At 37.5% G+C, this 24,440-nt stretch overlaps 1 protein-coding gene across 1 annotated transcript; it reads right to left on the bottom strand.

Annotated features, from left to right (window-relative positions):
- Positions 1–177: 177 nt before the first annotated feature.
- On the bottom strand, positions 178–19,712 carry LOC119787446 (copper chaperone for superoxide dismutase-like). The gene is made up of 8 exons (XM_038291321.1): positions 19,566–19,712; positions 19,362–19,434; positions 16,076–16,213; positions 10,818–10,992; positions 10,236–10,296; positions 8,313–8,390; positions 8,139–8,242; positions 178–1,026 (listed from the first exon to the last, which is right to left on the bottom strand). Exons 1-8 carry the CDS (start codon positions 19,698–19,700, stop codon positions 867–869), a joined length of 924 nt encoding a protein of 307 aa, XP_038147249.1. The 5' UTR covers positions 19,701–19,712; the 3' UTR covers positions 178–866.
- Positions 19,713–24,440: the final 4,728 nt, after the last annotated feature.

The raw sequence follows: 24,440 nt of genomic DNA, 5'->3' as shown, positions 1-24,440 counted from the left end.
GTAAAAATAGTGAAAAATCACATATTCGTCCTCATCCACTTCGCAGTGACGCACCAAGGACTGTGTTATTGTGAAGGACTCTGTCTCAGACCCAAATGGAAAAAGACAATGATAGAACATTTTGGAGGGCATTCAATAAGCCCATTTATGCATCAGCAACAGAAGACAAATGCTCAATTTGGAAACAGAAAAATCAATGTCAACTTTATTACAAACACATCACAAACCACCATGTCCTGATATTGATCTTTTAATCATGAAGAAATATATACACAAAGTAAAGCGGGTTGTAGTTTGGTTATCATAATACATTCATTTATCACAGGAAATGCGACATGACAAGAGAAATGGGAATGTGAGAAAAAGTCAGTTCACCTTGGTTTTAAGGCCCTGAAGGTAGCTGGAAGAAAACTTCATACTGAATGCTGAAAAGAACAGCAGGGAACTCAACCCTGAAGGCTTCCCCCTCTCAATTAGCCCCCTATGACCTTCATCTCAAGCTGGAATTGGAGTCTTCCTCCTGTCTTTTTAATCTTTTACTCCAGCCACTTGCACCCCTTTTTGGATTCAAACCAGGTTTAATCTAAATGTGCATTAGCTGCAGGATGTCTGCAAGTGTTTTCTGTCTAAAAACGGATCTCTTGAGGCTATATGAAAATGCTTGCATGGGTTAATATGAAATGTTAAGAGGCAGGACTGTTTGTGCAGGATGAGTCAAATTTATCACAAATGTTTCAAGGCTTTTATAAAGTAATCTCTCCAGCGGTTTGGGAACAAAGTGCTCTGCGTTCCGTTAAATTGCCGACTAAAGTCAACATAATGTCCATCTCTTCATCCAAACACCAATCAGCATGTTTTTGTCAGATTCAGAGGTGTGCTGCAGGTGTCTCTGGGTTTATCTTGCTTCGGCCTTTCCCAGCAATGGGTCGGTCTCTTTCCTCCCACAGCGTGACTCCGTCGCACGCACAAATCTTCTTGGGGTTCTGGAAAAGGCCTGCGGATCTGGCAATGATCCCACAGGCCAGCCTGCAAACATAGAAGTTACTGACTATCATAATAGAACAACATAGCAATGAAAGAAAAAAAAAATCATATGTCAAATAAATGTTTACATTATTTATCTAAAATTAAGGGTTCATTTTAATCAGAAGAGCTTCCACTAAAAACCCCAAATAATCCACGGAAGTATTATTTTCAATATCCTTAGTGTTTTTCAACAGCATTTTTGCTCTATCAACCCATTATGAGCGGAGCAGATTCCAAATATGACGTCCAACAGTAGAGATGCACAGATTCAGTTTTCTTCCGATCCAATCTGATACCTGGGCTGAGTGTATCGGCCGATAACAGATGCTGATCCATTTCTACTGTTAAATGAATGGACCGTATATCGGACCATGTGAGTGAAGGCTTTAATCTTGACATAAACATTCTTAAAAAAAAGAATAACAAATGAACACAGATCAAAAGGTACTTTATATTATTTAGTCATAAATAAGCAGCAAAAACAAATAAATGACAGTTAAAATCAAAGTGGATTGGATTGGATTTCTGATATCAAATCCCTGATATCCGATGCAAAAAATGTATTAATATCAGAGCTAATATCTGGTCCAGGTATCAGATCGGCACATCTGTAGTTAAAAGGCCACTTTTAGAGGAAGTAGCAATCAATCTGAAAGCAACAGAAACGGCCAGATTACAAACTGACTAAAGAGGAAAACATTATGGTTTGAAGACAGGCCTCTTGGTGACATCAAAACTACAATTTTGAAAAAGGTTAGAAGAGGGGGTTAACAATCTTTTAACTTAATGATGTTCTCTGTTTTTCTTATTACAGTAGCTCCATCATGCCTTGTTCTGTGGCCCCGTTCTAGACAAAGCCATAACCGTAACCGTCTGTATGTTCTCTCTTTCACCTTCTCCACTTTAAAATAGATTAGCAGCGTTTCTCAACCAGATGATGCCACTAAAGCAGGGAACACTGGGACGGAACTCAATGCTAAAGTAAATGCTTCTTATTTCAACTGCTGCGTATATTAGCTGTGACATATGAATCAATATGCTATGACCGAAAAAATTTGATTGACAGATGACAGTTGATATATGATTGGACGAATTTAGCTGACGTATAACTAACTGGCCTGCATTAGGTAACGAAAAACCCCCCCACAGATTTTAAGACCGAATTTTTTTTTTAAATAGAAATTTTCTAACTTTTGGGACAATATCGTCTGATTAAGAGTACATGTAGATATATGTTTAAGCCAGAATGATTTGAAAGTTAAATGACTTCCCTACGACTTTAAAGAATGGAAAAAATAACTTCAATTAGATCATTCAGCCAAATCTGAGAACACCCCATAGCAACCACCTCAGTGACTGAAAGCTTTGGCCACAGGAGCTACAGAAATTGTCTCTTGGCTTGATCGACACATTTCTTCTGTTATCTACAATAATAGGAAGACGCGTGGCAAGGAATTGCTCTCAAGGGGTAGTAAAATCTCTGAGTGGCCTAAAAACGTTCCTCATCCGACGTGGCGTCAGGGTCGAGCGTATGGGGCAGCAGTTGCAGGACCTTTTCATCAACTTGGTTAGGTTCATTATCTGTTAAAATGTATTTTCGTTTGTCTGTTTTAATATGGTGTGCAAGAGGTAAAACAATCATTAGGTTTCCCAATGCTTTACAAATTTGTATAATAAATAAATGTAAACAAATTTTAACATTCCTGTCAACCAAGATTTGCATAGCCTGCAACACGGCGTTGTGCCAGGCAGGTGGCGGTTGGAAACAAAGCGATGTGTGTGTCTCGGACCATTGATCCCAAAGGGGAAAAAAAGGAAGATAGCTGATGAGAACGGAGGATTCAAAGAAGAATGGACCGAATCATTTGCTTTTATTATCAATGCGGAAGGATTGCCTGCATGTTTGCTTTATAATGAGAAGTTGTCAAGTAATAAAAAGAGTCATTAGGAAAGGCATTTAATAATAAATAAATAATACTACTTATGCTTCAGCAATAGTACCAAGGTGTTACTTTATTGTATCTCTTATACTATATCTATTGGTTGTGCTGTACTTTTTACATCTCTTTGCAGGTGATGAAGCACATTGAAGATGTTTTATCATCATCTTCCTTTTATCTCCTCTTTCTTTCATCTTTTCTCATTTTTTTCCCCTTTTCCTGCTCTACTTACATTGCAGTGTCCATAAAATCTGTAATACTCCCTTCATGAATTATAATAAAGCAATTTATATGCATAAATCAAGTGGAACACTATGGCGATAGCCCTACTGCTCCACTTGTGAAAGTAAAATCTGTTGGGCTCTTATTGGCATCAAGACAATTATTCTTGTTGCCACATTGCCAGAGAGGACAAAAAATAAAAGGGAAAGGCATTTCCAGGGATGGCATGTTAAATGTGCACCAAGATGGGAGTAAAAAACAAAATAAGTGGTTGCAGAACTTTTGGATAAATTAAAGGAGCGCAAAGATAGATTTAAGAAGTAGATGCAACTCCAAACTCCACTACTTCTGCTAGGTTTGTTGCACGCATGGAAACCCTCCCACAGATCAAACAAGTAGCGCACTGACGCAGGCATGGGAGCTTTCTTTTTTTTCTGCAAATCCTCAAAATAAAAGCAATAAAAAAATTAATTTCTTTATTGTTTTTCTATAATTTTATCAATGCAACAAAACTCAATACATTGTTATTGTAATGGAATTTAAACCTAAAGCACCAAATATCCAACCCAGTCTCATGGGAAAATGTACCCCCACTACGTTGGTCCACACTGCAAAACGTAGTGGAGGTACATTAATGGCCATTTTTTTGTGGTACTGTTACATTTCTTCTGCCTATACGCTTTCTATTGTTTTACGTCCTAGTCACGCGACTTTCAAGATTCCAGCTGGGAGAAGAAAAAAATATATATATGGCCGACATTCGCTCATTTTTTTGTGGAAAGGTTAATGGCTTGAGTTTGTTTTTGCATTAAAATGAGTTTTGATTGCATTTCTAGTGAGAAATGTATAGTTTGTTGCCAGAATATTTACTCAGGGAATGTACATATTCACTTGCTTGTTCGTTTCTTGCAAAGATTTTTCAAGATAATGTGAAACTGAAACGTTTTGGTATAAACATGGCTGAGATTTCTCTAACTTTTAGTGGGAAAATCAATAATTTCAATCAGTTTCTGCATTTAAATGGGTTTTGATTACATTTATAGCGAGAAGTGTAGGGTTTATTTACATAATATTTACTTAGTGAACATACATAATCACCCGCTTGCTAGTTTTTGCTACGGTTTTTCAGATCTCGTCAGGATTATGTGAAATTGCAACGTTTTGGCTGCTACCCATCGCCTAGCATTTAGCTGCCGCCCCGATTCAACATTGAATCCTTTGTGATTTAACTCCATCTGACGGATCAAACCCTCGCCACTGCGTGTGTTGCGTCTGAGGTTGATTTTCAGATCAATGCATTACGTCGTGGCATACGGGAGAAACTAATGTTAAAAAAAGGATCATGGGTTAAGATCGGATGTGTTTTATTTGGAAATCTACCGGATCCTTTGTGCATTTAACTTCCTGTTTGGTGCGATCTCATTGATGGGTTTTGACCAGATTTTGACCAAAGAGGAACTCAAAAAAAACAAAACAATTTAAATACACAACCAGCATATCTGGAATCAATGACAGAGAGCGACTGGGACCAAAAGTTTATTAATTTCTCCCCATTGATTTCCATTCAAAATGTTTTCGATCCCACCGGGCTCTAGGGAAGGGGCGGGCATACCGCCACCTACTGTTCATGAGTGTGTAGCAACATTGTTTTACATCTATTAAATTCTATTTTTTAATTTTGTATTCTGAAGATAAATAAATAATGCTTTCCTTAATCTATAAATATCTTTTATATTTCCTTTATTTCCCAATAATCCTTTAAGACTCCATTCTTGGCCTGTCCTTTCAACTCTTTCTCATCAATACGTGTTCTACATTTTCTATCTCTCCACATCCTTCACATTTATCATTATTTTTCCTCCCTATTAAGTATAAATTGTCATTTAAATAAGTATGACCTACTCTTAATCTGATCATTATTATTTCTTCCCTTCGGTTTCTCTCATTAATATTTCTATTTAATACTGACTTTTGTACTTTATATAACCTTCTTCCTTTTTTATCTTCATTCCACCTTTTTTTGCCATTTTTCAATTTCTTTCCTCTTAATAAATGATTTTCCTTCCCCTTTCCCTAAAGGAATTGTAATTGTTATTGCCTCCTCTAAAGCCCTTTTTGCTAATTTGTCTGCCTATTCATTTCCTTTTACCCCTTCATGTGCTGGAACCCAACAAAACCAAATATCAATGCCACCCCTGTATAATCTAAATAAACTGTGCTGAATTTCTAATACTAAATCTTTCCTATTATTTCCTTCTCCCTGAATACTTTCTAAGTATGGGTGTGTGGGTGTGTGTGTAGGAATATATGTACCAGAGTTCAAAATACACATTTCTAAAAGAATTTCAGATCAACTATCTGTTTTCACAGCAGAGATGGTGGCAGTTATATTGAGTTTCCAATGGGTTGAGGAGGTCAGAGCAGAGAGGGTATGGTGGTATGCACGGATTCCAACGCAGTTTTAGAAAGTATTTAAATGACAATTTATACTTAATAGGGAGGAAAAATAATGATAAATGTGAAGGATGTGGAGAGATAGAAAATGTAGAACACGTATTGATGAGAAAGAGTTGAAAGGACAGGCCAAGAATGGAGTCTTAAAGGATTATTGGGAAATAAAGGAAATATAAAAGATATTTATAGATTAAGGAAAGCATTATTTATTTATCTTCAGAATACAAAATAAAAAAACAGAATTTAATAGATGTAAAACAATGTTGCTACACACTCATGAACAGTAGGTGGCGGTATGCACGCCCCTTCCCTAGAGCCCGGTGGGACCGAAAACATTTTGAATGGAAATCAATAGGGAGAAATTAATAAACTTTTGGTCCCAGTCGCTCTCTGTCACTGATTCCAGATATGCTGGTTGTGTATTTAAATTTTTTTTTTTTTTTTTAGTTCCTCTTTGGTCAAAATCTGGTCAAAACCCATCAATGAGATCGCAACAAACAGGAAGTTAAATGCACAAAGGATCCGGTAGATTTCCAAATAAAACACATCCGATCTTAACCCATGATCATTTTTTCAACATTATTTTCTCCCGTATGCCACGACGTAATGCATTGGTCTGAAAATCAACCTCAGACGCAACGCACGCAGTGGCAAGGGTTTGATCAGATGGAGTTAAATCACAAAGGATTCAATGTTGAATCGGGGTGGCAGCTAAATGCTAGGCGATGGGTAGCAGCCAAAACGTTGCAATTTCACATAATCCTGACGAGATCCGAAAAACCGTAGCAAAAACTAGCAAGCGGGTGGTTATGTATGTTCACTAAGTAAATATTATGTAAAGAAACCCTACACTTCTCGATATAAATGTAATAAAAACCCATTTAAATGCAGAAACTAATTGAAATTATTGATTTTCCCACTAAAAGTTAGAAAAATCTCGGCCATGTTTATACCAAAATGTTACAGTTTCACATTATCTTGAAAAATCTTTGCAAAAAACGAACAAGCAAGTGAATATGTACATTCCCTGAGTAAATATTCTGGCAACAAACTATACATTTCTCACTAGAAATGTAATCAAAAGTCATTTTAATGCAAAAACAAACTCAAGTCATTAATCTTTCCACAAAAAAAATGAGCGAATGTCGGCCATATATTTATTTTTTTTCTTCTCCCAGCTGGAATCTTGAAAGTCACGTGACTAGGACGTAAAACAATAGAAAGTGTATAGGCAGAAGAAACGTAACAGTACCACAAAAAAAATGGCCATTAATGTACCTCCACTACGTTTTGCAGTGTGGACCAACGTAGTGGGGGTACATTTTCCCATGAGACTGGGTTGAAATATCGTACAGCAGAGAACATGATGTGACATTTGCTTCAGGACAAAAATTTAATCATGAATGCTTATTATATATTTAAGCGTACATAGTCATTTTTCATAGTCAGCCACATATTTAGAGCCCGTGTCTCCATACAAGGCTATACCCTATGGTTTTTTTTTTTTTTTTTTTTTTTTTTTTTCCAATATAGCGCTGCACTACACTAACAAGAACCCTGGAAAGGAGTAAATAACTTTTATTTGTCTCGAATAAAAAGTACTCCTTGATTCTTGTTTCTAAGTTATTTTGTGTGTGTCTGTCCTGTCTACTGAGAGCCCCATTTGAGCAACAGTTCGTCTTTTGGTAGCTGGTTCTGTTGGAGGCTTCTTCCTTTTTCATCAACACTACATACATGCTTGGCATGAGGAATCGCTGCAAATGTCTAATTTAGCTACACGTTCATCCAGGAAACATTAAGACATTTGAATAATAAACCAGACTTGACGGCATTGTTTGACATTTAGGATCAAATGGGAAAAAAAGCAATTTGACTCTGAATCTCGACTGATGTGACATTATTTTTTTAAGTACCTTGAGACGACATCTGAATTTATACAAAATACATTGAAAATTTTCGGCCGTTAGTATGGACATTGCCATGATAGAGAAGAATGAGTAGTGAGAAAATGTGGTTTAATCTATGATGCAGTTGCAATTTTTAACAATATTCATAACTATAATCATGTTTTTCTATTCTGTAAAGTGATTCCCTTGTGAACTGACCAGTTAAAACTGGAGCTGACTGTTCATTTTGCTGTAGATAATAGTTACTTCACTAAAAACTAGAAGTACAGTCTTTTAAGAAAATGCCTGTGTTTCCCTTTAATAAAATCTGTATCATGTAGCCCAATCATTTATTTCTAAACTAATTTAGTCCAGATCTTTCAGCTGAAACATCTACTCGAACAACTCAGATAACGGCATTCCCACCCGCCATGTTTCCAGACTCTGATTAGTGCGAAAGTGAGCAATAAAGCGTGTAGTGCTTATATCTTCAGGTAAATTATAGATTTTCTCATAATGAGGATTTAACAAGCAAATTAGGATCATTCTGCTTTTCTGTTCGCCTCTTTAAACATATGATGGATCTATTCTTGATCTTTGTGGAACCAACCTTTCACCAGAGTTTCCAGTTAGCTTGGAGAGAGGTTGGCCGCCTCTACCCAGGTCGTCTTCCTGCGAGTCCACGACCAGAGATCGACCAATCACGTCCCACACCTGCAGGGTGACGGTAGATTCATTAGCTTCATGTGCTGCTGCTAAATCTACCCGTGTTTGTTCCTTTTACCTTAAGCTGATTGTCCTCTAACCTAAAGGAGGCTCGGCCGTCTGGTCCAGCTATAATATTCCCCAGATCACCTACATGCTGGAAAGAAAACACGCTGTATGAAAAACAAACATTTAACCATTTTAAGATGGTAATTATCAATGGGAATAGGATGAGTGAAAGGTATTTGCACATTTACAGATTCTTTCAGTTTACATTTTTTTGTCAAATTAAAAATACCCGAGTTTAACCAGTGTAAATACAAAAATGTGTTTTTAAAGATCATTGAATATATATCAGAAAAAAAAATCTATCCAAATCAGTATTGAAGTCAAAAACGGATGCTGGATATTCTCCATCATATATGGTACCGTGTTGGTTTCAGGCTTTTAAAGCAGAGTTCATAACCCTGCTAATTACCAAAACTGACATGCTACCAACTCCATGTTAATGACAACCAGTAGGCAGAGCATTTTTTTTTTCAAAGATCTTGGGGGCATTAAAAAGCTTCTTTGTTTTTTTAGGCACAGAAAAGAAAGGGTTTTAAGTAATTAATAATCGCTAGTGATTTTTGACCTTGAAATCACCCAAACATTAAATCATACTTGTTTTCTTATTGCCTAATTGTGACCTCTGACCTCTGAGGCCTGCTATGCAGCTTTTAAGTTTATTTCTATCCACCTTGATGCATTAGTGATGTTTAATAGAAATACTTTAGGTAGACAGACTAATGTCACAGCGCTTTAGTGCTGCATTATCACCACCTAAAAGCCTGGAATGAGTATGTTAATGTCCTAAATACATAAATATAACAAAATCAATAATTGAGTCTCTATGTGTATTGGTTTTGCATGTTTTCTTTCCAATTGCAATTATACTGTAAAAGCGATTATTTGTCTAAGTCTTTCCAGACTGATAATTACTTTTTGAGACGTTTTACCTTCTTCTTGTTGTTAGACGTGTTCTATTTGTTTTGTGCAGTGGTTCTTACAGGCAATATAGTGTAAGGAAAGATTATTCTTAACTCAAAGAAACAAAATAACGAAAACTAGAATTAAAAAGCATTTTAGTCAACTGAAATACAAATTAAAAACTACACCTTGAAAAAAAAACACAAAAAAAACAAACTGAAGCTGAAATAAGTGCTTTACAAATCTAATTAAAACTAACTGAATTGGTCCTTAGTTTTTATTTCCCTCTTTATCATAATACATTAATATGAGGTCTAGTTTTTTGTTTGCTGTACTGCAATAAGCCTGCAGACGCAGGTACGGCACTCAGCAGTGGTCTGTCCTTATCTGGGATTTTATTTTCTATTAATTTTTTTTTTTTATTCTTGCCCCTGTATGCAAGGTTTTTTAAGCATAAAAGACTCAAACCATAACTGAAACTAATAAAAACTAAACTAAAGTAGCTAACGAATACTAAAAACCAATTGAACCTAGAATAGAATAAAAGATCAGATGTGGAAACTAAATAAAATCCAATGAAAACAACAATAAGCTTGTGTTTGTTGGGCAGCTCCTCCTATAGGGTCTGGTTGTTCTAATTAGCTTTTTTTCGTCTTCATAAATGAAACAATCGTTTAAAATCTGCATCTAGTATTTATTCAAAGTGTGTGTTTGATATTAAATTTTGTTGATCGGATACAGCAAACAGCACCATAAATAAAGATCTCTAATACAGCCTGAATACTCCTCACTTTGCTGAACTCATGTTCTAAAACAGAAAGCCAGTTTGCACTGACCTGCATTTTGTTTATGCTGACATTTTATTATTTAATTCCAGGAGGGATCCTTTTGTTCTTATAATGTCTCAAAACATCATTTCATATTGGATATGAAGCACATCACTGAATCCACTTATATAATAGGAATATTACACAATGACTCAGTTTAGAAGGCATGCAAATTATAGAAAAAATAAAAGAAAAGTTGACTATACCCTCTCAGAGTCGCCCGGACCTCCGTGTTGTTTTCCAAATGGGTTGTAGTGCTCTCCACAGCTGCAGAGGACGGACAAACTCCATTTAATGGGATGAAATGAAAAGCTTTGCATGCATTAAACTCCCTGGGAAGGCTTAAGTTCTGATATGTAACAAACAATTTTATTTTTCCCCCACAATACTCAGTACTGAAACAATGAAGAGCAGAGATTTCACAGCCCGCATCAAACTGAAGCTGTAACCGCTGCAGTAAGGAGACAAAAAAGCTGCTTCATGGATGATCCTTCTTTAGCCTTCAGCTCTAACGGAAAGTAGGAAGCTGGTTATAACCTGAAGAATCAAAGTTTAAATTTTGACCAAAGAATTTGCCTCCTTCAAAGAGCTGTGTTTTTTAATTTAATTTTTTTTTTTATTTCTTCATTTAGGCCATAAACCTCCTTCCTCCTTCAGGGTTTGTACGAGTCTCAACCAACCAGTCTTCTACTTGTTCCACACCAGAGCTGTTAACCATCAATCTTAGAAAAGCAACATCAGAAACATCAGCCATGAGCAGAAACTGCTCCCATTGTAACAGAGCCCACCTGAGGCAGTCCTGTGTGAGGTCGCCCAGCGTGTGCACATGCAGACCGTGGGGTCCAGGCTCCAACCCATCGATGGTCCCGTCGATCAGGCAGTGATCCTCAGACAGCTGCAAGAAGTGCACCACGCCCTGAATGGATCCAGCTCCAGACACCATGGCCACGGCTGCACCCAGATCTGTTACACACACACTCTAAAGAGTCATTAAAATGTTGACATTACACGCCGATTAAAGCTTTGCGCAAATTATGCTTTTTCTAAGGAAACCAGCTGCATTTAAAAAACTCTAGATCGTTAAAAAAGTCAAATCTTTAGAGGAAAAATGCACTTTTTTTCCAGAAATTATGAAAAAGGAGAGCCAAAACTATTTGTTAATGTTGCCTCTCTGCTATAAGCTTTAAATTATCATTATAAGTGATCTAAAACCACATTTGTTCGCAGTGAAGATGGAAATTCAGATTCTGGTTAATCTTTTTAGTGAATTATCAATGGAAGCCAAGGCATCTGAGATAAATAGGTAACAACAATTTAAGTTGCAAAAGTTTGGAATAAAACCTCCAACATAATGATTACTTCTGTACGTGGTCCATTTTTTATAAAACATTACTATTACGGTTTACTAGATTGGGCAAAGAAGGTGGATGATGTTTACAAACTTCCTACTGGTAAAATGGTGGAAATAAATGATGGAAGCTGACATCTTTTAATTTGTGTTTAAAACAAAAAGCAACGCTGAGAAAAAAGATCCTCACTATTGAAGATAGATGGATTCAAATAGAGACTAATGTCACTGAGACCTCAGATATCATTTTAAAGAAGCATCCAGAAATATGAAGAGATGAAGAGAGAGAGAACGTCGATCCTGGTACATCACAGGAGACGAGTTTACAAAGAACTACTATAAAGTTCAAAGTCTACTGCATATACAATCTTTCAGGCCCTGTGTCCCCGCTCATGTTATGCTCAGACACTTGAAGCTTGGCTCATGCAATAAAAAAACTGATAAAGTAGAACAATACAAAGTCCACACCTTATCTTTTATAAAGCCGTTTAATCCTAATTCAGCTTTACAGAAATGTTGTTTATGAATAAAAAAAGCCCCACAAGCCAGCCAGAATATCAGCCCTGATGATGATGGGACATTGAATGCCAAAGCATTCCAGATTTCATTCCCATCACTGTCACAAGGCAAAGCCCCTCCATTCATTCATACAGAAGCAAAGGCTCAGACTGGTAATCGGTGATACCGGGCATTTGCCAGGTGGGCCGGTCCTAATTTCAGCGTACGAGGGCCGGCCCTCTTTAAATCATACCGGCCGGTTTGGATATTTTTGCAAAAACATGTTGCGGTGCATGATGGGGATTTGCATCTAAATGCTAACGTTTCCCTTCTTACGTGCATTGTTGCCAGGTTGGGATGTTTCCTAATCTGGCAGTTTAGGATGGCCGTATATGGGTAAAAAAAACAATTTTCTTTAGATTTATTGACTAAGAGATCAATAGGCTTTGGTTCAAATCAGATGGTACAGATTTTGTATAGCCAGGCGGTTCATGAATATTTTTTGTTCTGGATAACGTGCCAGTGACATCTGGCAACCCTGCTGATGTGGCGATTGTTGACGTTACGCACCAGCAGTCACTGTCACATCCGTGTTAATAACCAAATCCAGTAAAAACCGCATTATAGAAGTCTTGGTGATGGTTGTCGTGTGATGCTTGAAGATAGACCGGTTAATCCACAATGTGTATTCGTATTGTTTCACATTGGAGAGGCACGCGTTTCACTGTGCTTTAACTTTTTTTTGTGTCTGTGTCTGTGGGTAGGGTGGGGGGTTAGATAGAGATCAACAGCCTTGGTAGTTTGGAAGAAATTAGCAGCTTAATAGGTTAAATAGTAGTTTGCTTTTGGTCTGTTTGTTGATCTAAAAAAAAACAAAAAAACAAATTTTTTTGATACAATTGATAAAATATTCAATAGGAAATTAGAGCTTTATGATGTATGATCTGTTTCTGGTGTCCCCCAGGGGTCAGTATTGAGACAAACACTGTTTATTCTCAACCTAAATAACATGTGTGAGGTTTTTAAAGGTATACAAGTTTGTTTTGTTTGCAGATACTAAAAATGCACCATTTAAAAAAATAAAGGGAACACTCAAATAACACCTTCTAGATCAGAATGACTGAAATATTCTCATTGAATACTTTGCTCTGTACAAAGTTGAATTTGCTGATTTTGTCGTCAGCACATTTAAATTTATTAAACAGTGGAGGCCTGGGTTTTGAGTCCCAAACAAAATTTAAATGGAAAAAAACCCTAAAGGCCGGTCCAACTTTGATGTGATGTCCTTAAAACAGGTCAAAATAAGGCTCCGAATTGTGTGTGGCCTCCATGTACCTGTATGACCTCCCTACAGTGCCTGGACATGCTCCTGGTGAGGTGATGGATGGCGATGATTCTCAGGGTGGACCTGCTTTCATCTATGAAGGACACAGGGAACCAGTGGCGAATTTGCCAATCCTGTTGTTCTCTGGCAAATGCCTTGCACAGTGTTGGGCTGTGAGCACAAGCCCCATCTGTGGATGTCGGGCCCTCAAAAGTCAGGTTCTAACCCTTTGTGCAGACACATGCACATTCGTGGCCTGCTGGAAGTCATTTTGTAGGGCTCTGGAATTGCTCCTCCTGTTCCCCATTGCTGCAGAGTTGTTGGCCTCCTTCACGACTCCTGGTGTACTGACCTGTTTCCTGATTGGACAGTACTCTGACAAAAAACAGCAGACCTTCTTGCCATAGCTCGCATTGATGTGCCATCTTGACTGAGCTTCACTACCATCACCCAGATAGCATAGGTACTGAGAAGTGGTCTGTGGTCCCCACCTGCAGAACCACTTCTTTATTGAGCTCATCTTGTCAATAATTTCCACCTGTTGTATTTTCCATTTGCACGTAATCATGTTAAATTGATTGTCAATAAGTGTTGCTTCTAAAGTAGACAGTTTGATTTATACATGTAAAGTCTATGGGGAGGGGGTTAAGAAGTCCAGCAGTGTGTCCGAGCATCGTGAGCGACCCATCTGGACGTTTAGGCGTTGGGTGTCTAAGAATCGACGCTTGAGTTAAACAAGCCGACCCAGGAGTTCTTTTGGGGGAGACAGACCCTACATTCAAGCTGGTGTTGTTTCTGCAGAGCTGTCTGCATATGAAAAATAAATAAATATCAAAGGGTTAAACTTCAAAAGTAAAAAAAAAAGGTGGAAGAATGGATTTGTTATGTCGGCTGCAAAAAAAGAGAGCAATGTCAGATCATTGTTGCTGCACTAAAACATGGTGAAAAAGTTTAGAAATATCCAAATTAACAAAAAATGTTAAAACCTGCTGACGAAAAATATTCAACTGTATATTCTGGTACTTGTAGTTTTTACCAAAAACCTTAAAACTGTTTGGGAAATCCCCAACAGACTGGCTGTAGCAGAGAGGTCCTGACAGGGGTTTCCAGTCCTGCCTCTCGGTGGTATGCTGGAGGTCTGGTGCTACGAACAAGAGCTGCATATTTTAGTGGAATCATAATCCTGGGGAACTCACTGCACAGATAATGTTTGGAGGCGGACTTTCTGGCTTAAAAATGTGCCAAAACTATTTCCGACTTATCAAACTAAATAAAGCCAAGCTGCTCTTTAGCTTGAAGCTACTGAACAGAGCAGCTAAACAACCAGAGCGCCGAGCATCCAGAGCAATGAAGCATCAAAGCAACTTGACCACAGTTTGAACCAGTGTCCAAATTTTGGAGTTTAGGCAAAACGCTTTTGGTGCAAATGGAGAGTAAAAGATTAATGTAATGCGAATAAAATTGAGCGCCTTCGCAAATTTAAAAATAGCTTTTTGCTAAATCGCAATTAGATTGCAAATGCAATCAATTACTCAGCCCTACTATGGACTCCTACGTTAAGTGGGAAATGCTAGGATTGTCAGTGCATGAGGGCTAGGGATGTAAATCACATCCATCATGGCGATTCGATTCAGTATCGATACTCAAGAATACACCACGATGCAATTCGATTAATCGGTTAATCTTTTTTTTTTCTTTTTTTTTACACCTTACAGGCTTAACAAAGTTTCAAGTTTGAAATAAATCAATTAAATCTGTAATATCGTTATGCATTTTTTTTTTTTTAGCAACAACAGCAAATAACAGAAGTAGAAAAGTTGCATAAAAAAATACTGCAAAAATCAGTGCAATGGGTGCAATGCAATACCTCAGCTCCAGACGTCCCCGCCCCCTCCACAGACGCTCCGCTGCACCTCTCCCAAATTGTAGTTGACCGCAGACAGTGGCGCAGAAAGGAGGTCGGCTTGTTTTGTTTTTATGACCGAAATTGCAGAAAACAACTGGTCAAGTTTGACCCGCTAGAAGAGCGAGGTGCGCGAGAACACTGGGACCCTTTTCCCACCTGGATCACCGCTCTTTTTGGTCCTAATGTCCCTCCGTCGTCGGACTAAACTCACCCCCACGTCCTCTCCGCCTCGGCCGTATCTAGACCCACAGTGTGTAGCTCAGACCACGCTTCAATATTGAGCATAAATCAAAAATGTCTGTGTCAAGCTTACTGCAACACACTGCTGTAAGAGTATAACCAGGAAGCGCGGTAGGAGGGCAAAACAGGTTTAGCGCCACCGCAGCACGGGAGGGAGAATTATTTCCAGGAGCAAATGGATAAAAATAGACCGGAGGAAAAAAAACATGAATCGATTCTCTTGTGGAAGTGTCGATGCATCGGATCGTCGGCTGTTGGATCGATGCATCGATACAAAACGATTATTATTTACACCCCTAATGAGGGTTATATTTATATTTTTCAGACATAAGCAATAAATCATACATAGAACAATATGTATGTCATTAATTATTCCTCATGTTTGTATGAGTTGTATTTATCGTTTTAACTGGATTTTCTGAAATAAAGTTAAAGTTATTGATTCATACCAATATATTAGAAAAAGATGAACACTGACCAATAGGAATGTTAATGCAGATACATAATGTATCTGTAGTTTGGACTATAGGATTAATTTTTTTTACATGCTCTGTGCAGATTTCACAATCACAGTGATGCAAACATTAGAAAGTCATGGTGAGCCACAGTTAGTAAAAATAAAAATTCACACTTGCCAAAAACAACCCCACATATGCTGGTGCTTGGTTAATCAAATGGAAACTATCTCTATAGAGATTCTTTTCCCTATGTTCTCCTGTCTGATTCTCACCTTGCTCTAATCCTCCGATCCCCTTCAGCACGGCTCGGCGTCCCGTACTCTCGATGAGAGACTGCACCTCTACGCTGGTGAGAGCGGCCTCCACCAGCACCTCCTCTTTACCCACATCAATACTGACCGACTCCACTCCTGCAAACACAGAAAATCAATCCACAAACGGAGAAATTGCAATTATTTATACATAAATTTATTAAAAAAAAACAACTATATTGTTTGTTCTGGATATTTTCACTTGGATTGAATATGGGTTACTATTTCCAGACATTTAAAAAGCATGTCTTACAACTGGTACAAAAGAATGAGTCATTAGTTGCACTATAATGTAGTCATGCATGCCATTAGACTTTCCACAGAGCGACTGTAGCTCCAATGTTACCGTGTTCCTGTCAGGAAGGCTGTGGCTGCCATGTTATCTCCATGATTGGTGATTGTGCTAATAGCTGTTCAGCTCTCTTAAAAATAAATCAGTATTTGGTTGCTGTTGAGGCCCTGCAGTTTCAAGGGTTTGAAAAATTCATTAAATTATGTGATGTTATTAATACTTCTAAGTCTTAAAATCTGAGAAAAAAAGATTTAATATGACTTCAACATGAAATTCAATTACTGCAATGTTTAGTTTTTTTTTTAAATCAGAAATTTCAAGGTTCGACAAATCCTTTGAAAATAAAGCAAATTCGATAAGAGGCAGAATATTCTGTTCTTCTATTTTATTGGTAAATAGGTTTTCCACAGAAAAAAAAATTATAAACTTATAAAACTCGTCAACTGAAATGTATTTCAACAATAAAAAAAAAAAGTGAAACCTGGGAATTAAAGGTTGTTTATCAAACAATGTAGGAACATATATAAAAATGTTTTATTTTTTATGATAAGGGGTCTCAGTTTTAAACAGCTTGCAGAAGAAGTTAAGGGACAGTAGTAAAGTACATTACTTTAACATTTCAGCTTTAAATTGTAGAATTATTTTAGATTTTTTTGGCCAATAAACACGATCCCGGCATTGCTTAAAATGTTTTTAATATTCCTCCTTAACCCCTAAGTTTTTAAACAGAGGTGTCCAGAAACTAAGCATTAATACTTAGTTACTCTTCACAAGTAGCCTTTTTGGGTATAGGAACTTTACTTTAGCATTTATTTTTCTGAGAATGTTCTACTTACTACATTTGAGCAAAAATATATTTATGTTCTGCTCCTTATTTTTTTAAAACTGCCTTGTTACTTCTATATTAATAATGGCATGCTGTGACAGCTGCAACATAACAGGGAAAATTAAGAAGAGAAAAACACTGATAGAAACGTAGATGAAGACAGAACAGTGGGAAAAAACAGATGATGGATCAGAATCCAGAATGCAGACATTCTTCATCCATTCCCTCTTAATTAGCTTTTTAACTTTACACATTATGTTTCAACTTCTATTTCAATTTGAATGGTAACTGTAACTTATAAGTTATAAATAAGTTTGAAAGTATTTGGTTGCTAATTTAGAAATTTTGTTCAGTTCAGCCTTATATTATACTGTGAAATTTTAATTTGGAACAACACCAGACAGAGGAAGCAGTCATAGGTCTTTTTGCCCACACAGCACAGGCGTAACTTTCTGAAGGACTGGTGTGGACATGTCCCCACCAACCTGGGCCTGGTGGGGACATGTCCCCACCAATAATTTCTGCCTTTTTTCCCCCTTTCTGCTAATTTACTTTAGCCAAAGGTAGCAAAGGTTGGGTGCATCTAACTGTGTTCGGAGCATTTTGAGTTCATGTGATGCTTTGAGACATCTGATTTGCGGTCGCTGATTTGGTCACTGATGCACAGAGTCGCCACGTGGTTGGAGGAGAGACACACAGCAGCACTCAGTGAATATTAACCAGCAGCTACTTTGATGTTTTAGTAAAAGTTAGGAGACGGATCGTTAAACAAATTAGAGATCATACCACTGAAAAATCTTTGTTTGACATACAGAGCTGTTTCAGCTAAAAATGGCAACAGATTGTAAGTTTGTACACGTTGGTAATATAATGCAAGAAGCATGAGAAAACATAGTTTGTTCTCCTTTACTAGTTAAACAAGCTAGGCTTCTCAGAGGACCATGAGTCCAAGTTACAGGTTAAAATTAACAGGTTTTCTTATTGAACAGACAGAATCAGACTGCAGGGCTTCTATATATACATTTTGAAATGTTCTTTCTGGCTTCATTATATTAGTAAAGTGGTTCATAAATCTTTACAAACAGAGATCAGAGAGAAGTAGGAAGAGCTGCAGATTTAAAGGTGAGACAGATTGACTGGGATATGCAACATGCAATAAAATACATCCCCAAGTTTACCAGAAAGTTTACAAGAAAAATATGCTATTCGATATTTAAAATGTAGCATATGCATATTTTTCTGGATGGATGGAATTGAAATTGTACTTCTAAGGATGCATGATATAAATCGATTTTGGCATCGGAATCAGCTGTTATTTGATTTTTTTTTTTTTTTTGACACATTAATATTTTTGGGCCCTATATATGTAAAGCATTAAAAGGCATCTCTCTAATGACCTATACATATAAATATCAGTGTATTATAGTCTTCTTGTGTTCTCAACAATAGGAAAGCATTTAATAAATAGATGTTTCAGCTCATTTAAAATAAAATAAAATAAAATAAATAAAATTAAAACACCTAATGAAAGCGTTCGGGTGCAGTAACTTCAGCCCCCACCCTTAGAGCGTCCACCAACTTTCATCACAAAGCTACACCCTTGCCACACAGTGAGTGAAAGAGGTACAAAATAAACACTTTTCTGCTCATATAACTGTTTGTTTTAAAAGTTATGTGTTATGCTTTAGGGCAAAAAAAAAAGAAAAAAAAAGAAATGTACACATAATTCTAATGTAAAACATGTACTTAGTTACTTTAACTTAGGTAAAGGAGCTCAATTTGTACTTTTTTTATACAGTTGGCATACTTTTGCTTAGGTATAGAAGTTTTTTTGCAACCTTTGTTTAGAAATAAAGCTTATTCTAAATCCTTTGTTAAAAAGACCTTGCCTTAAAGTTCTTAATTTGCTATATATATATATATATATATATATATATATATATATATATATATATATATATATATATATATATCTTAATTTGCTGATCTTATTTTTCTTTTCTTTTAGAGTCTTCTGATAGCCTCAAGGTGAATTATATATATTTAAAAAAAACAACACAGTAAAATAATTAAACCAACCAATCAAACAGCAAGTGATGAATAAATATAACAAAACAAAGCTTCCTTACCTGGTATACCCTCCAAAGCTGCTCTAATTTTCTCAGCGCAGCTCTCACATGTCATCTGAACAGCAAACTCCAGCTGTGGAGAAGAAAAGTGATTGTAAACAAACAGCTCAATCTGCAGCTATGGATGGAAACGCACGTTTTTTGCTCAGCAAGTAGAAACGTGTAGCGAACAATAAAAAGCGGAGCTAAAGTTCGCTGCTCAACCTTGGTCAGTCGGTTGGTGTCCATGATGTAAGGGGCCGAGGTCGCCTGGGCGAAAACAACTGAACTGAAGAGAAAAGTTCCCAGTTTTCTGGAAGCGGAAATGAGCCTACCGGCTAAGCTTATGGGTGCCGCCATGTTGTTGATGTCAGGGTGCCCTCAGCGCACGCGGCTGCCCCCGTGCGTCGATTAAGCGTTACTGCGTCAGCCCAATTTTCTACAGCTTAAACCAGATATTAACATACACTGCACTAAAAAAGACAGCAAGATTAAATCAAATTGAACTTTTTTCAGTTTTAATTACTATAACACTGTTTTTACTATTTGTTAAATGCCAGAATAATTATAATTGTTCACAAGTTTCTCAAAATTCACTATTACAAATACACCTATAAATACCTTGGGAAGTGGGAGCATCATGTGGTGCAGCAATGACTGGTGGACCTCACAAAGATAGAACGTTCAATGAGATCAAACATTAAATATTAAAGCAGACATAGCTATATATTGATAAAACACATTCAGAAGGTATTTTGTAAATGCAGGGCCAATTTTCTCCAGAATACTAAAATATGGTTATTCTTGCTTACTATGCACAAGATGCTTAGCAACAGTTTGCATTTTTGACTTTTTTGACTGTTTTCTTATCTATTGATTTAAGGTATTTAGTATGGTCATATCCAATAATTCACAAGCCGTAGCACAAACATGATTAGTTTTCTCTTTTGTGTTGATGTATGTTGCGTGGCTTTTTTTTATTAGTCACCATATCTGTGTGGCGCTGGTGTTTGAAATACATCCTTTATTTTATAGCCTCTAGATATTTGCAGGGTTTCTGAGGAGAGCTGTTGTCCGTGTTTCTCCCAGCTAGTAAGCAAGACAGCTCGTCAGTCCATGACAAGAATAGAAAACAATGCTTTATAGGCTTAGTAGGGAACATTTTCTCAATGAGAGAACATTGTCCACCCAAACATTCTTTATTTGAAAACTCTGCCTCATAAAGAGGCATAGTCTCATCAGTGACTTTGAAGACCTCATTAAGATATTTTTTACTTTCATTATCACTATTGTCCTTCCATAAGAGCAGGAGGATAATAGCGAAGGGCACATCACTCAGAGAGACACCGAGGATCTGTCCTCTGACTGTCTGTCAACAGCTCTATAAAAGCCACACTGAGACTCAATGATAAACTTTATAGCAGCAGAGCTCAATGATTCAGCCCCTGTTTAGTCTATAGAGCTGACAGGTCAGCATACACCATGTCACATGGCCAAGTCAACACATATTACAGCAAAACATCCTTATGCAGGATGGCAGAACTGTAACATACAGCAACACATCTCTTTTATACACAGCTCAATGGATTGGTTCCCGATTAAAGCTGGCTATAAAGCGATCTGTAAATACTATATATTTTAGGCAATGATTTGGTCATGTCATGCAAGTTATGTAGTTCCGATCTGTAAAGGGTTGTGATACATTTCTATTTCTATATAACATGATTTCACTTATTCCCCCAGATTCTCTTTATTTTTCAGCAAACCCTCTAACAATGTTATGAGTACTCTTATCTAAGCTATTGATTAAACACAGTGGATGTCAGGAACATCTCTATATTTGGATATTTCTCAAAGGTTATCTACTGAGCAGTAAATAATTCAACATGCACAAGTAACTGTGCAAATTTAATTTATTTAACTCATATAGAGCCATTTCACAACATATGCTGTTTTAATGCCCATGACAGAGGCAATTCCATCAAATCATTTGGACAGACTTGTTAAAGGTTTTCTATTAGAGGAAAACTAGCCAGTTGCATTGAATCCTTTACTTTGCTGAATTCATGCCTCCTGGATGAGTAGGTGGTGACAGTAGACAGTTGCTTGCATTGTGTTGTTGACTCTACAGCAATCCCTCACACCGAGCACACATGCAGCAACACCGAAGAGGAAAACATCACTTTTGACAGAAAGAAAACTCCAGCAGAACCAGAACCAGGTGCAGTATGGGCTGTTGTCTGCCGAAGCTGACTGTGGGTTCAAGGAGGCAGAAGCAAACATACATAAGCAACATAGAAGCACTAATGCATACTTTATATGTTTGAAAAGGTAATGGTAAACTAGCTCCACGGGGGGCTCTGTCTGAAAAATTAACAGAGGGAAAAAAACCCTCAGAGGAGCTCAAAGCAAGTTTTCATATCAAAAGGGATGAAAGAGAGCACATGCTGTTAGTCAGATAAAAAACTGCACCAATACCTATATTTAAGAGAAAAACAGGACTGGGGTACTGAAAAGTACTGAAAAACCTGCCGATCGTATCATATATTGTGGAAGATGTCGTTGGCAGTAGCCGGCTAATATTTCCCTCCAGGATGATGTCAAAGCCAAACAGGAACAGACCCGATGAAGCTACTATGACAGAGAATATTAAATACTGCAGAATGAGAGTATAGAAATAGAATGATGCAGAATGATGAAAAGTGGTCCCTATGTCCTCCAGTAGTCTAAGCATAAAGCAGCATAACTATAGGGATAGCTCAGGACAACCTGAGTCACTCTAACTGTAAGCTTAATCTAAAAGGATAGTTTTAAGCCCAGCCTTATAAGTAGACTGACTGTCTGCCTCACAGAGCTGAACTATTAGACGGTTCTACATCTGATTCCCAATCTACTTTTAGAAACTGTAATATCATCTAGCAAAGTGCTCTGAATTTCACAAAGTGACAGGAACTGTCTTCTTTCTAGGCTGTTGTGGCTCAATACTGCATGTTTTTGTTTTGGTATTTTAAACATATTTGAGCTGTGTGCCAAGGTTTTATTTTAATTATGGATTTTTATTGACCACAGACATATGGACAAAGGTATGCACCTTAACAACAGGTGAGATCCAGAATGACTCAGTGGCCCTAAATCACAATTAAAAGGAACAGATATAGGTGATATAATGAGGTAGACTAGGAGCTGATTGGTTACTGATCAGGTTTTGGTTTTGGCAAAGCACAATGAAGGTTCTGAGGAACGAGGAACAACGGATGTAGGGGTGTCCGAATATCGAGTGGATGAAAAACTAGTGCACTCAAAATTTCCAACAACACAGCTTAGCAATTAGAGGACGTCGATGGTCACTGGACGAGCAGATATATCCCAGAATGCTTTGCAAGAACTCACAAAGGGGGGTAGACCGCGTCCTTGGAGGACCCGTCCTAGGTTTTCGAACAGAGCCAAAGTCCTTCGGATTGTTTTTAACTATTTTGGAACAGCGGACCTATGATAAAGCGCATGTGTTTCCTCCGACACTAGTTCGGGTGGAAGGCCGGAAAGATTGCATGTGGATGGTCGTTTGGTGCATGGCGCGTGTTTTGAAGCTGCTTATGGAGAAATGTCTTGGGCCGTGAGTAGTGAGGAAACAGGAAGCGATTCTTGTGGGATGGAAGAGGGAAATAGTGACAATGAAGGTTGGAAGATAGCAACATCAAAAAATGAGAAAAAGCGGAAAAAACAGAGATCAGTTCAAGGGGAATCTAGTTCAGAACAATCCAGTGATGATCATTCCATACATTCCACAGCACAACAAAATGAATTCAAAGTCATATTCAAAGTCGTTAATCAGGCAGACTCTTTTACAAATTGGAATCCGGTTCACTTAACAAAAACCATCAATAAACTTGTCGGAGAAGTCAGAGGTGCCAGAATTCTGTACAGTGGAGACCTGCTAATTATCTGCAGAGACAGCGCCCAGCAAGGCAAAGCAATACGGATCAACAAAATTGACGGGATAAGAGTTCAGTGCAGCTTAATGGAGAACAAAAAGTTCAGCAGGGGAGTCATTGGAGGAGTTCCTCTAAAAATTTCTGAAAAAGAGATTCTGGAAAACATAAGAGGTGCAAAAGTAAAAGAAGTAAAACGGTTAAAAACAACAAGAAACGGAGAAAGATCTGACAGTTTATCTGTGCTAATTAAATTCGAAGAAGAGCAATTACCAAGCAAAGTATTCATCGGTTACATAAGCTATAATGTCAAAATCTACAATCCTCCACCATTGAGATGTTTCAAATGCCAAAAATTCGGTCACATTGCAGCAGTTTGTAAAGGGAAACAGAGGTGTGGAAGGTGTGCAGGAGAACATGAGTACGGAAAATGTGGAAAAGAAGCTAAAATAAAATGCTGTAATTGTGGTGGAGAACATACTGCTGCCTATCGCGGCTGTGAAGCAAGCAAAAGGTCTGAGGAAATTAAAAAAATGAAATTTGAGCTCGGAATAACCTACGCTGAAGCTGCAAAAAGGATCCCATCTCAGTCAGAAAAACCCAAACCTACAGTTCAACACACAGCAAATTCCAAACCTCTAGAGAAATCTCTAAAAATTGATGAAGACTCACTTATTGTTAAAAAGACAAATTTTGTTCTTTTCATGGTAGAAGTTATTAATTGTACTGCACAGACAACAAAAAAAACGGAAAAAATCAAAATAATAGTGAAGGCTGCAGAAAAATATCTGGACATTAAAGATTTGAACTGGGAGATGGTTGGAAGTATGATGGGAGGACCGATGGGACCATCAGAAACTGGCAGAGTTAAGATGACCTAGAGTAAATTAAAATTATATGGGCAAATGTGATTTAGTATTATGTTGGTTTAAGTTACACAGGTTTTTTTTTTTTTTTTTTTTTTTTTTTTTTTTTTTTTTTTTTGGGGGGGTGAATCGTTTCCTGTTTTCTTGCTTTACTCCATATCAGTTGGTGGCGGTAATGCACAATTCACAAGTCTGCCAACCGCCATAAAATCCCATAAGAAGAAGAAGAAGAACTCACAAAGTACCATGTCCCCACACGGTGCACAGGCACCGTGTGGGGAGTTTCAGCATAATTGTGCGTCATG

This window comes from Cyprinodon tularosa, unplaced genomic scaffold (genome assembly GCF_016077235.1).
Source record: "Cyprinodon tularosa strain WSP-4 unplaced genomic scaffold, ASM1607723v1 ctg299, whole genome shotgun sequence".
NCBI lineage: Eukaryota > Metazoa > Chordata > Actinopteri > Cyprinodontiformes > Cyprinodontidae > Cyprinodon > Cyprinodon tularosa.
This window is presented reverse-complemented; position numbering and strand designations above follow the sequence as displayed.

Excerpts from the sequence above, each read along its gene's own strand:
- LOC119787446 (XM_038291321.1), bottom strand. The coding sequence starts at position 19,700 with ATGGCGGCACCCATAAGCTTAGCCGGTAGGCTCATTTCCGCTTCCAGA. Across the intron at positions 8,391-10,235 it reads GTCCGGGCGACTCTGAGAGG|CATGTAGGTGATCTGGGGAA; the intron begins GTATAGTCAACT and ends TTTTCTTTCCAG. Across the intron at positions 1,027-8,138 it reads ACTGGAAACTCTGGTGAAAG|GCTGGCCTGTGGGATCATTG; the intron begins GTTGGTTCCACA and ends CTATGTTTGCAG.